The sequence below is a fragment of the Pygocentrus nattereri genome, chromosome 4 (genome assembly GCF_015220715.1).
Source record: "Pygocentrus nattereri isolate fPygNat1 chromosome 4, fPygNat1.pri, whole genome shotgun sequence".
In the NCBI taxonomy this organism is placed as follows: Eukaryota; Metazoa; Chordata; class Actinopteri; order Characiformes; family Serrasalmidae; genus Pygocentrus; species Pygocentrus nattereri.
Window position 1 is genome coordinate 10,091,137 of NC_051214.1, and position 14,504 is coordinate 10,105,640.

General features: G+C 42.6%; 1 protein-coding gene across 1 annotated transcript in view; it reads right to left on the reverse strand.

Annotated features, from left to right (window-relative positions):
• The window catches only part of map3k5 (mitogen-activated protein kinase kinase kinase 5), a 105,695-nt gene extending 91,399 nt beyond the window's left edge, over nt 1-14,296 (reverse strand). The window contains exon 1 of the mRNA XM_017697729.2: nt 13,322-14,296. Within this exon, the coding sequence (XP_017553218.2) occupies nt 13,322-13,673 (352 nt within the window). The 5' untranslated portion in view covers nt 13,674-14,296. The remainder of the gene's footprint in view (nt 1-13,321) is intronic.
• Nucleotides 14,297-14,504: the final 208 nt, after the last annotated feature.

Consider the following 14,504-nt stretch of genomic DNA (forward strand, 5'->3'; position numbering starts at 1 on the left):
AACAATTTTCTGCAATGGCCAATTCATTCACCTGACCTCCAAACAAGCATGAAAGTAACTGGTTTTAACAAGCCAAGCTCTTGTCCACTTAAGTCTCACCATTCGCCCTTAGGAGAATGCTACATCATTTAAGTTGGAATGGGAAATGAGAAAAAGAAGCTAGCTTCAGCATTATCTAATCTCTTGCCACTGTGTGAGACTCAATCAGCAAAACTTGGGCTGCTTGTTTAGCCCTTAAATTACGACAGACATACACTTGGATTTATGGTTTGTCTAAGTGTTCTTGTGCTTATATGTGTGGAGTTTAAACATCAGCTCACAGTGGTTGGCCGAGAATGCTACTGGCCCACCAGGAATTACCCCGACTCTCCCAACAGCCTACTCCAACATTGTGCGTTGGTACTATGCTTTATAGATAAAGGGGTTAAAATCGGTCCCGGTATTAGCATTTTTATGTCCTTTCTCTTTCCTTTGTCTATCATTGGTTTGATTCGCCCTTGTCCTACCTTACTAAAAGCGTTAAATGTGCTAATTGAAAGTTGGCATGGAGACACGGTCACTGATTACCTCCATCTACTATCTGTGTCTTGATAACCCAGACAATAAGTGGACATTAATATCCGGCTGATAACTAGCCAAAACAGTCTGAGTGGGCAAATTTCCTGTCATTGATTGGAATTGCTGGCTATAAGCAATTCAAAAAATGCATATATGGCTGCAGACATACATACAAGGTCAATGAAAAGCAAGCATCAAGTTCATACTAGCACACACACTTTTAAAGCGTGCACCCTGGACGGCATACTGGTTGCATGTTACACTCTTCTTAAATAGGAAAGAACTGAGAACTATACAGGAAAGTGGAATTGTGTACCAGTTGATAATTGCCTGCATTACGCCACTGGAGACTTTAAACAGAAGCAGGTGCTGGTAAGGCTTCTGTTCAGCAGCAGGCCCATCAATCCGCCTGTCAGAGACTGCGGTCACATAAACTGCCAGCGCCACTGCCAAAATCTTGTCACCATTAATCTACATCACTTTCACATCCTGTCTTACACCAGGAAGAAGTCAGTCTCAGAGGCTCTACTGCTCCTTCTGCGCAGCGCTGAAACAGGGTTAATGCAATGCAAGATCACATGAACGCAGACACCTGCAGAGCTGCTGTTCAGGAAACTGGAGCTGCTACATTAAGTAGAGCATAAGCCCGTGTCTGCCCAATGCACTCAGTTGGACTTACCTCTGCCAAGCACTCACAGCTCAATCTCCCTCTTTCTCTCTCCCTCTCAGTCCTTTTGCTCTTTTTCACTGTTATCTTGGGTTCTTTTCTCTCTCATTCTCTCGCCTACACTCTTTCTCCTTGGCCCGTCTCCCTCACTCTTCCTCACTCTCTCATGCTCACTTAGAATCAGGTCAGTTTTATTTCAGCTTCATTGTGTTTTCAGAACAACAGGCTGGCCACCCCAGAGTCCAGACCTCAACATCAATGAATGTGGGATTACTTGGATTGTGAGATGCAAAAAATGCAATGACCTTTTAAGACTGAACTTGAGATATAAAAAAAATATCCCTGCATATTTTTTGGAAAAACTAAGAAAAAGTCACCTGTAAAGAATGGCAATCAAGATAAAGATAGACATAAAGCAAAACTAAATACTGAAAAACACTATGTTTAATTGCTGGGACTTCTGTGTAATTTCCTGTTCAATGTTTTCTGACACTGCAGTATACATAACTTATACTTAATGGCCATTCTGACTGGAAATTAAGTCAATAAAACAGTGGTTTCTGACTTTTGCACAGTGCTGCGCCTGCAGTGTTCATTCACATGCAAAGTTCAAGACACAGTGTGACACACAGCGCATTAAAGTGTGATATGGACATTCATACAGCGGTACAGTGCTACATCCTCTCTCTCTAGAAAGCAGCACAGCTTGTGCTGTAGATCCTTCTGACCCCACACTCTGGTCTGCATGCCAAGCCCAGCCCAGGCCAGTCAGGGTAAATGAAACAGCCTGGCATCAGCCAACAGAGCACATGAGAACTCCTGCTGGGAATTACACAAGTGCTTGTGTGTGTGATTTGATGTGAATGCACATGGTTGTGCTTTTTCCTTTAGGCTGACTTGAAATGATAAAACTTTCATGCAACTGTAGTTGTTTCAAACTTACATGAAACAAAATTTCACTTAATGTAAAGCATAAATGTTCACAAGTCACTTTATGCAAGTCAGATTGATGCCTTGAGTCAAGTCTAATATATAATTAGACAGATCTGAAACTTGATTTAGAGGCAAAAGATCCATCTGTGTCCCTTGTTTACTGCTCAATTTTCTCTCCTATGCATGGTCTCTGACTGTCTGAAAATCTGCAGACTAGTGCCAATCAGCATAGACTCAGTCCAACTGAGAATCTGGGCTAAAATCAGGGTAAAAGTCGTGTAGTGTAACCCTGGCTTAAGTCAAGCCTGGAGTCTCAAGTTCTGAGGTTCTCAAGGGCAGTCTCAAGTTCTGAGGTGCAAGCCTAAGTCAAGTCTCAATTCTCTGGGATGCAAGTCCAAGCCAATTGTCTGATATGCAAATGTGAGTCAAGCCCAGAATCTCTGAGGTGCAAGTCAAGTCACAAGTCTCTGAAGCACGAGTCCCAAACAAGTCTCAAGTCTCTGAGGTGTGATTCCGAGGCAAGTCTCAAGTCTCTGAAGCATGAGTTTTCTCTGAGGTCCAAGTCAAAGTTCAGCCTCGAGTCTGTGAGGTGAGAGTCTGAGTCAAATCTCTAATTTGCGACTCTAAGTCAAGTCTCAATTCTCTGATGGGCTAAAATCAGGGTAAAAGTCGTGTAGTGTAACCCCAGCTTAAGTCAAGCCTCAATTCTGTGAGATGCGAGTCCAAGCCAAGCCTCTGATATGCAAATCTGAGCCAAGCCCCAAGTCTCAAGTCTCTGACACGCAAATCTTAATCAAGTCTCATGTCTCTGAGGTATGAGTGTGATATAAGTCTCAAGTCTGGGCAGTCATAGGCTAGAGGTTAGGGAACCAGGTTTGTGATCGTAAGGTCATGAACTGACAGGACATGACTGAAGTGCAAGGCACCTAACCCCCCAATGCTATCCAGGCGGCTGCCCGCCGCTCTGGGTAGGTGTGCGCACTAGTGTGCATGAATGTGGGGCGTTTCACTGCTCGGATGGGTTAAATGTGGAGGTCTAATTCCTCTGTGTGCAAACACAGTTGGCCATTGGTCCTGAATTCAGTCCAGACCTCAACATCACTGAATGTGGGATTACTTGGACTGTGGGATGCAGAAAATGCAACAACCTTTTAAGACTGAACTTTGGAGATGTAAAAAAATACCCCTGCATATTTTTTTGAAAAACTAAGAAAAAGTCACTTGAAAAGAATGGCAGTCAAGATAAAGACAAACATAAAGCAAAATTAAATGCTGAAAAATACGAAAAATGGTTCTGAATTGAAAGTCTGTGAAGCATGGGTCCCAGACAAGCCTCAAGTCTCTGCAAGTCTGAGTTGATTCTCAGAGGTGCAAGTCCAAGTCACGTCTTCAGTTTCTGAAGTGCAAGTCTGAGTCAGGTTAAGTCTCAGACGTGCATATCTGAGTCAATTTTCAAGTCTCTGAGATGCTGTAATATAATGTGCATATAGCATATATAGCACAGGCTATATCCTTTAGACTGAGGGTTTTCTAACCAAAGGTAATACTAATACACTCATTATTTGAATCTCTACCATACTTCACACTGGTGTGAGCGGCGAGAGCATGGAATCACAGTTAATGACCACACATAACAATCGCAAAATCAACAGGCAAAGATGTAGCCATTAGGTCAGAAACAAAATGGAGTTGTCAGTCAATTACAGGCAAGGTCAAGTAGAATTGCAAATCAATCACTGTGTTAGTCTGAGCCGAGTTGCGAGAAAGTCTAAAAATTTGAATCACTGTATCCCTTTCCGTGAAGCCTTCAACAACACACCTTGTTTGACAGTCAGCAGTAATAATCAAAGGTGTTGCATGCACGATTATCCCTCAAGATTTCACACAAACTGCCCTCTAAGATTGCACATAAGACTGCATGCAATCTTAAACTAGTTGCAGGAAAGCCAGCCTTATCCCTGCTTCTATTTACTGTTACATTAGTCATAGTGTATGTGGATCTATGTGCTTTTGCATTGAGCAATTCTTGTTCCCTGGCTCTCTTCCTCTATGACGTTCTTCCTTTGAGCTACTGAGCAATGAAGACAACGACTGGCATTCTCTGATGCAAATGTGAAAGAGCAGATCTTCCCTGAAGGTGAACAGGTTTTGTACGGTATTTTTTTGATTTGGGGTATTTCAGTTAGACTAAGATAAGGAACAGCTTGCCATATTTCGCTGTAGGGGGTTTCGAGTTTGTCTTCCACGTTAGCTTTTTCTTTTTTCAGCCCCGTGAGCAAAACTGACTGTGGACAATACAGACACACTCAAATGAGCTTTGGTGCCGCACTTCTCCTGATGACATCATCCGCCCTGGCAGTTTCCACTTTCTTGTTGGTCCTCTGGGAGATCACTCAGATTACCATGCACTGAGACGGCGCCTTCAAACGAACAGCGACACTGATCCACTTTCTTCTAAATACGCATATGTATGTACACACACACACACACACACACACACACACACCTGCTTTGGGAGGACACCAGGGTAGCTTCATATATTCAGTCATTTTTTTATCAGGTCTTTTATCTATCAACAGAAAAATGTGTTCACATAACTTTTACTGTTGTGCAACCAAAGCAGCATCATGATCCCTTTTTGGGATGTGATTTCATCAAAGCATAATCATATATTAATACTGGAATATTGTGTTCGCACATGCAGTGAAACCAGCATAAGAGAAAACACAAACCAAACTGATTGCCTGTTGGTACCAAACAAGTGTTTCTTAGTCTTAATTCTGGGTGCTAAATACCGACTTTGATTTAAAAGAGCAGCGTTTAGTAAGAGATCTGGACGCTTGATGCTTGCTGCTTGCTTTTTGATGGCTTTAACAGTGTATCTGGTCTCAGATCTGAGAGATCTACACTGGCTTTTCAGACAGTATCAAACAGTGGCTTTGTGATGATAAGACTGTTTTAATCCCAGTTCTGGGGGCTTTCCATTTGCTTTTTCATTTTTTTTTATTTCTAATATTAGTTTTAGGGGTTTAACGGTGATTTTTGATGATTTAAAAAACAATGCTCAGCACTGGCTTAATAACGGCATAAAACAGTGTTTTGTCGCCTCGGTTCTGTGGGCTCTACACTGCAATGTTTAAGATTCCTTAACATTATCCAGACCTAAGTCAGCTCACAAATGGTTTGATAATAGCTGATAAATAGTTGACTTAGAACAAACAGGACATGGTCTTGTACTTTTGGTCTCTTGTACTTTATTCAGAAGTGTGTGATTTGGTCCGCTATCTGTGCAATAAACCAAGCGCGCTCACAAAATTCTTCACTACCCACACTGACCACACTGACCTCACTTCAAATATGACGGTTAAACCCACTCTCAACCTGTGGGTGGTGAATGGAGTCAATTTCTTTTATGCATTTAAACACGTTGATCAGTGAATAACCAGTGCATGTTTTTTTTTCACCAAGATATCTTACTTTGAAACATAAGGGTTATATTTGCATACGGTTTTCGTGTATAGAACAGCAATATCAAAAAATGTCTCTTCCATTTATCTTAAATATAAGCAGCACATTCTGACTACTACACACACACACATATATATATATAAACCTGTCTATATAGAGTTTAGCATGAGGATAAATGTAACTCACTGTGTAACTAGAACTTACAGATGTGATTATGTAATTACTATCAAACGTAATATGAACGTACAGAAAAACAGGGATGATATATTTATTAGCATGTGTAATATGCATGTTATACACATGTGATGACCCAACATTCCTCTCGCAGTTCCACTGCACCCAACATTGTGTTGCCATGGTGAGCACAGCTGTGTTGCAGAGTCACGAGAGTGTGTAAGGGAACAGATCCAAAGAGGTACACTGTGGTTTTTTTTTTTACTTGCCTGGACCTGCCCTGGCCATCCCACTGTCCTGCTGCAGGAATCTCAGACAACGGCTCGTGGAATGCTCTGAATGTTCTCATGAAGAGAAGCCAGCAAAGGAGCAGGAAAATATTCACTGCTCTCATCCTCCCATGGTGAGTGAATTGCTTTCATTTGGCACTTATTTTCCAGCCCAAATAATCCCTACTCACAATTACTAACATAACTTTAGGAATATTTCTACACACAGTGTCTTAGTATTGGCAGTGATGCAGTCAATACGCGTTGGAACCAGTACTATATCATCTCTTGGCAAACAAAATGATTTTAGACAGCATTACTAAACATTAATGCAAAGAATGTTATTGGACTGTTTTCTTATACAATCCTTAAGCTCTAGGTAGTAACCATGTAAGGTACGAACTTCAAATTACTGGATAATTATGTTGGGTAACACGGTGTTGAGTGTCAAATCAGTTTAACTAAAATACACACAAATGACAAACATGTTCTAGGGTATTAAAAGGGTTAGTGTGAGGCAGAAACTAAACATTAGCTTCATTTTATTGGGTGAAATGAAGGCAAGTACCACGACCGTCTAACTGAATTACTCTAAAATTTACATAGGTTTTAGCTATTAAGCTGATAAAGGACATGTCAATTCTCATAAATATTCAGTAACAAGAGTAACAAGATGGTAAATTCAATTTTTTTTTTCCATTTTACAACTTTTACAGCTCAAATTCACTTTTGTTTACATAACAGACAAGTCTACACTATGTAAGACTCTTTGTGCTTTATTTGGGTACAATAATTTATGTCATACAATTACCGGGTACTTTTTACACAATACTGTGGAGGATGTACCACAATATCTAGAACATGTTGGTCATTTCAGTGCAATTTATTTAAACCGTCTTGAAACAGCCCAAATGTATTTATCTAGTACTTTGGTGTTTATGTGTCACACTTACTTGTTTTGAAGGAACAGTTCAACATGAACAGAAACTAAACAAATGAAATGGCTCTTTTCTGGGAATGTGGTTTCTGTCTGGTTAATGTCTACAAAACAGGGTAAGGTTTGGTTTGGTGCTATTTCATTTTTAAACCCAACGAATCAGTCCAATCAAAACAAGTGCTTTAAACAGCTGATCGATTCATTGTTAAGACAAAACAAAATCAGTTGAATTGGTTTGAAATGACATGCATCCATCTAGAGGGATTTACTCAGACTCAGCCTCTAAAAACCACAAGATAATTGAGAAAAGGCCATTTCAGACAAATTATTGGCCTAAAACACATGCATATGGAGGAAATGTAGCCTACATGCGAGGTGTTTGAAGGCAAAACAGTCTCCGAAGAAAATGTTTTTTTTCTGATTTGTTTACAAGTTTCCCATTATCAACATGACATATACAGTACGTTTAGAAACTGTGTAGGTAATTGACATAAATCTGCTGACAGTGCAGATCTGGCAGGACTAAGATTAACCAGGCCAGGGTTTTTATGTGTATACACATTAAGTAAGTGAGTTTTTAGAGAAGTGCCACCAGACGACAGATCTGAGTGGGCACAGAATGGAACCCTATTATCACCTGAAAGGAGAGAGACAGTGAAAACCTGTCTGCCCACAACCACACACTACATACGTTGTCAAAATTAAAGCCCTGCCTTTATCCTTCCCTTTACAGTAAACGGTAGTTCCTATAAATATACTCAGCTGCCAGCCGTCTGGAGTGTATTTGCGTGTCTTTGTGTGCTGGTGCATTCTTGTTCTTTATCAGTTACTCTTCTGCATTACTGCTACTGAAGTAGCCAAAAATAAACCATCCAAAAATGGATGGAATGGAAGAGACTTGCTACCGGAGCAGATCCACCCTCCATTTCCATGATTGCATAATCTAGATACACAGCACCACCTAAACAGGTGACGTACCCGAAGGCAAGATGATGGCCTAAGCCACAGGCTCAACCTAATCCTGGTCTGGCAGAGCTTTTTATTATTATAATTGACATTGTCTTTAACCCCTTAATGGCCCACCTGCAGGCCCAAAGTTTTATTACACACTCCTATAACCTACAAACAGCTCAGCTAGTTTGCACTGAAGTCCCTGATGTTACTGAATAATAAATCTTATTTACTGAATATGGGATTTTAAGGGGTTAATAGCCTCTCTGTCAATGTTCATAGTAGTCTGCCACACCACTTCAGAAATAGTCACTGAACACAGCACTTTTCTGAGCGTATACTGCTAGTGTCTAAGATCAGGAAAAATATTCTAATACCAAGAAAACTGACTTATCTGATATTTACTGTACAAAATACAAACATAGTTATTGGTCCTGGCCTGATGACATTGCTTTTACTTTGCACTACCAAAGAATGGTATCCATTATGTTTAATGCAATTTTTTTTTATCTAATCACTGATCCCATCAACGGGAGATCATAAGTTCGATCCCTAGCAATGCCAAAGCCATCCAATCGCGGCAGTCGGACAGAAAATAACTAGCCATAACCGGGTGTGTAGAAAGGTCCATCCTCTCCTGCCATCACTCAGCACAATGCGAGTCAATGTGGGAGTATGTTAGTTAATATAACTTCTGGCAGTTGATGTTCTCTTCCAAGCATGTTGAGCTGTGCAGTTTGAAAAGACGTGGTGCACTATATACGTATGCGTATTTTATATATGTATGCCTTCTGCCCGATGACTGCTGGGATAGGCTCCAGCACCCCTCCGCAACCCTGAGGGAGAAGCGGCTTAGAAAATGTGTGTGTGTGTGTACATTATATACATACATATTTATATACATACATATATATATACACACACACACACACACACACACACACACACACACACAATACATATATATATATATATATATATATATACATATATATATATATATATATATATATATATATATATACATATACATATATACATATATATATATATATATATATATATATATATATATATATATATATATATATATATAAGTAAGTAAAGTAAGTAAGTAAAAAAGTAAGTAACTGGGCTGCCTTAAAACTTTGAATTAATTTAATTTCAAATAATAAGTCAAATCAATGTAAGAGACTTTTACTGTCTGTTCAATGAAGTCAAAATTGTAAGGCAGGTTACCTACTTTTTGTAACTTGAAACAATCTTTTTTCATATTGTGGCTGGCTTTATGAGAGTCAGAGGAAGGAGGTCCTAGTCTTCACACTCATAGCTTGGCAGCATCGTGTAATCATGAAGCGTTGCGTAACGTACACATTTGACCATATATATTTACAGCGGGCACGATGAAATTTAGTGGGCACAATGATGCCCACACACATACATGGCACATCCTGGCCTAGGCACTACACAGAACTGTGCAGAGGGATGTTACCGAGTGTGGGTGCTGCCACGGAGATAACGGCGAAAGGTTCACATCACCAACCAGATATCACTCATACCACACAGTCATATCATTTCTACCGAATGTCATAACGCAGTGTTTCCAGCGTGTCATCCTGGATCTTTTGACGGCTAGAGCTGAGAGGAAACCTTTTGACGGCGACTCCTCTACTACATCCTTCCTCCTTTCTCTTCTCTGATCAACTCTCCCTCTCAGTCTTCCATCCTGCTGCTCCCTCCTTACCTCTCTACCTCCTACACATGGCTTTCTCCTTCTTCTCATGTAATTACAACACATCTGAGACTTCACTTCTAATTCTAGTATGTGACATTTCTCACACATTCTCTGACCTTTAGTGTGCCAGTGGGTGGGAAGTAGGGAGGGAGGGGGGCTGCCCCACAGTGGCATCTTCATAATCCCTTTCCTTTAACAGGTTGTTCGCTCATTTCGTGTGATTTATTCAGCTATTTTCGAACCTGTTTTGCAAGTTATATAACAAGATAGGCTGTAGAGGCACTTGCCCTACCATGGAGAGCTGTTCAATGTTTTCTCAGCTCTAATACAACTGCCACAACTTCTAATAAAACTGCCACAACAGCGTAATTGCCAGTTAAATCCTGGAGAAGGTAAAATGAGCAAGAGTGGAACTGGGCCCTCATGCACTATAAGCAATGAGCGATCATTACTGTCGATTACAAGTGTTTCTAGAGTGCGAAATTAGGATGGGCAATTAGAAAAGTCTGCACAGTGGTGCATAGTTTTAAAAGGTGCATTGTCATACAAAGGCTTCTGTGGGGGAAGAACTAAAAACTGGCCTTCCAACTGCACTAATCACTGCTTGTAATTCAACACTGGTGATTTCAGAACGAGCCCTGAACACTTTATATCCATAGGAATTGAACGTGTAATGATGAACAGCGTGTGGAAAAAGGAGGAGAGGGGTTCCACTTCATTTTGGCATGAGAGAGGGCTGGAAAGAAGCTAAACCCTTCGTGGAACTCCAGACATAATTGTAGGAAAAATTGAGATCGGATGAGCTTTTTGTTTTTTAACTGAAACACTTCCAAAATCATGGAACCCATCGCACATCATCTGGATGGAGAGCTACGCCAGGTTTGTACTCGGTTGCATTGTACTAAATGCCGCCTATACTAAGCCTCAGTGGCTCATTTAAAGGAACGGTTTGGCAAAAAAAAAATCTAAATTTACTCAATACTCCAACTACCCCAAGTTGTAGTTGACTGACTGAGATATGTTTGGAACCCAGAACAATCAATTCTTTATCTCAAAAAAAGTGAAGTAGCGAGGCTAACATGGCTAACAAACACTAGAACTCAGCTGTCACCCAAACAGCCCACAGTTTCAGTAAAAATACATCCCCAAAACTTCTTTCAACCTCCGTAAATCGCATCCCTATCTTCACTGAGGTTCAGCAGACTGGGTGGTGTGATTTAGAGCACACTATGACATACTGTGAGCCATGAAAATGAGCAAAACTGCAGGCAGCCACTTTAGACAACAGGGTTTGTCTTCACAAACCACCTCAGCAGTTGGAGTGTTGATTTAGAATCAGTACTTGGGACACTATCTTAAATAAGGAGGAATCTGATCCAAGATCAGTCCAGCTCTGGTGGTGTATGAAATGGCTGCCTGTAGTGGTGAGGTTTTGCTCATTTTTATAGCTCACAGTAAGTCATACCAGTCTCTAAACCACACCAGCAAGACTGAGCAACCTTAACGAAGGCCTGGTTGTGGTTTGAGCAGGTTGAGAGCAGTTTTGAACAGAAATTTTTATTAAAGCAGTTTCAACTATCTGGTTGACTAGGCCTACTGCTTGTAGATCCAGTTTTAAACTAAAGAAGCAGAAATGTCTCCAAACATGTCCTGGCTACATCTAGGGTACGGGGGAAAGTTGGGTAAAGTTGATATTTCACCAAACTACTCCTTAAAGTTCTTCATGCGGCTCTTGCTGAACTCTTCCAGGGCCTGGGTCAGCATACTGATTACTCCACATACCACTCAGTACAGCAGCAGCGTTGGCTAATGTCTGATTACTATTACACTGACTGTTACTCTGGCCAATTCTGAAGAATTATGCATGGTATGAGACACATGAGCCCTAATTTTTCAAAAAAGAAACAAAGAAGTCATGTGTCATTCACAAGTTTCATCTCAAGTCATATGACAAATGCAATATGCTGAGACGACATCATGCAACCCTACATCCAGACTTACTGTGCCTTCACTGAAAGGTCTTGGATAATGTTTAAAGTGCAAGAACACTGTAGTACATCTTGTAGATTTAACAGTAAGTAGTTATGAGTAATAATCTGCTGGAAATTTGGAAAATTGAGGGCCAGCACTGTTTGGTCTTTTACATGCTCTGGCCCTTCCAACTAAATCTGGTATTAACTGATGAGTTGCATCAGGCATGCTTGAGCAGGAAAATCACCAAGCTGTGCAAAAATTCGGCCCTCCAGGACTGGAGGTTCCCCACCCCTGCCGATAGCAAATGAATATACAAGCTGTGTATTACTCACAACTCTTCCATTTTCGCACATGTTGCTCACATCTCTCACTTTTCAGGTTTAGTGCCTCATTTTAGGCCAAAAGACAAAAATGGCAACTTAACTGAAGTTCCTATGCTGACAGGTGATTGATGTACTAAGAGGTTTCACACTTTCACTTTCACAGGAGTAACACCACACCTGTAGCAACAGTCTAACAGAGTGGTCTCAAACAACACTTAGGCTGCTCTACCGAGTTGGGTTTTGAAAAGTGTGTACACAGGCCTAACTGGTGGTTGTTTCACAAAGCAAAATTTCTAAACCGGACACCTTTCACAAAGCAAGACGTCTAAACCAATCACAATGAGTGTAAGCGAGGGCTGTAATAGGAAGGCACCCAATCTGTCCTCCTATAGGACAGATTTAACTTGGGCTAGTGCTTTATTTTAAGCCAAAAATATCTTAAAAGAGATGAACGGCACCTAACTTCAGTTCCATCCTGGTACTGGATGTAGCAGCAAATTCCACTGTAGTTCTAAGAGGAACTCGATTCAAGTTTTTGGTTGCTACTTTTACTTACACTTTCACTGAAGTAACAAGATATTTGTAGCACTCACTTCCACCAAAAACTAACCCTAACCCTAAAACAACGCTTTTCGGCTCTTCTACCAGCCTACTTTTAATTCTTTGTTTTACTTGGCTTTTAAGTTCACAAATACATATTAAATGCAAGTGAAGACTGTCCAATAGAAATGCACCTAATCTATCATCTTATTGGACAGACCTGACTTTGGTTATCACCTTATTTTAGGCCAAAAACATTAAAAGAGAAGAAAGTCACCAAACCCAGCTCCAATGTTAACAGGTGTCAGATGCACTCACAAGTTCCACAGCAGCTCTACGAGGAATTCAGGTTTCTGGAAGCTACTTTTTGCTGACATTTTCCCTGGAATAATAACACATTCCTACCAGCAGTTTTACGCTACAGCAGAGTTTCCTAGAACTCTGGACTTTTCTACCAACCTACTTTTAAAAACACGCTAAATATGCGCCCACAGAATCCCAACTGGGGAAAGCTGGACCCCATTAGTGAGTGAGGACTGTCCAATAGGAATGCCCCTAATCCCCCCTCCTACTGGACAGAGTGGACCTGTGGCTGGCTGGCTGGCTAACTGTGGAATTCCGCTGCTTTTCCATCTTCCTGAATCCGTACTCAACTGAAGTGAGTAACTTTTGGCTCAGGACGCTTCACCGCCACGCTAACCGCCTCACTTTACTAGCATTAGCCTCTGGTTTTTAGCCTTGTCGCTAGCAGCGCTAGCCGGGGTGGCAGCAGCGCGAGCACCGCGCACGTACCTGCGTTGTAGAAGCGGTCGAGCACGGACGTCTCGCCGAAGTCCAGCTTCCCGAAGAGCACGATCTCCAGCGTGCTGCCCACGGCCTCGCAGGCGTCCCTCAGGCACTGCAGGGCCATGCTCTCCGCGCCCGTCTCCGAGTTCAGCACGTAAGACACGCTGGCCCGGCGGCTGGCGGAGCTGCACTTCCCCGCCGCAGCCAGCAGCCCGTGTCCGCTCTCCGCGGGGCATCCTGTGCTGCTCGCCGCCGCCGCAGCGTCGTGCCAGAACGTGCCGGCGGCTGGTACGGCCGGGCGCGAGCCCTCCTCGCGACACGGAACCGACAGAGAGACGCCCTCGGGCTCCGAGTTCATCCTCTTTAACTAACAGGTGAAACGCGGAGAACAGGATAATAAACGAGAAGAGGAAGAAATAACTCCTCCGGTTACCCCAGGTGGAGTTCCTTTAAACGACGACGCTCACGCGCCGGCATTCCTCCGAGCAGAAAAATGGCAAAAAATGTTGAATTCCTTTAAAAAGCGACTCTGTTTGGATTCCGAGAGAAAAATATATGAGAAAAAGACTCTGTAACGCAGTCTGGGCGGTAGAAGTTGTGAGGAAACGCGAGCGCGAGCTACCGTTGCTGTGCGGTCGCCGCTGCTGTCAGCTGCCACGCGCTCCAGTCACGACTCCGCGCGCGCTGCAGTTTAAAAGTGAACGGTCTCGACGCGCTCCAGCTCCGCGGCTCCGCGCGCCTGTCCGTGCACCACCACCACCGCGACGAGCTGAAGTTCAGGCACGAAACGGCAACGAGGCGGCGGAGGCGGGGAGAGTCCTCGGGCTGCAGAGCGCGACACCATCTTCACGAGGAAAGCTCGACGGATCCGGCACGAGGCTGCGCGAAGTTACCTCATCGCCAAACAAGCACACGAAAACAAGTCGCGAACACGCGCGCACAGCCTTTCTCGTGCTCCCTGTTGCCGTGTTGTGGACCCTGCCCTGCCTCTCCGCCGCTATCGCGCTCACACACACACACCACTCACGCAGAAACGGGGCGGGGCTTGGGCGATGAGATTAGCATACTGGGAACGCCTCTTAAAGGGACATGAACCTAATACGGCGAACCAAAGGCAGGCCCAGTTCTAGGGACATTCCTTGCTCGTCCGGTTTAAAAGGACACCCTGTCACGCTGAAAAACGAGAAGC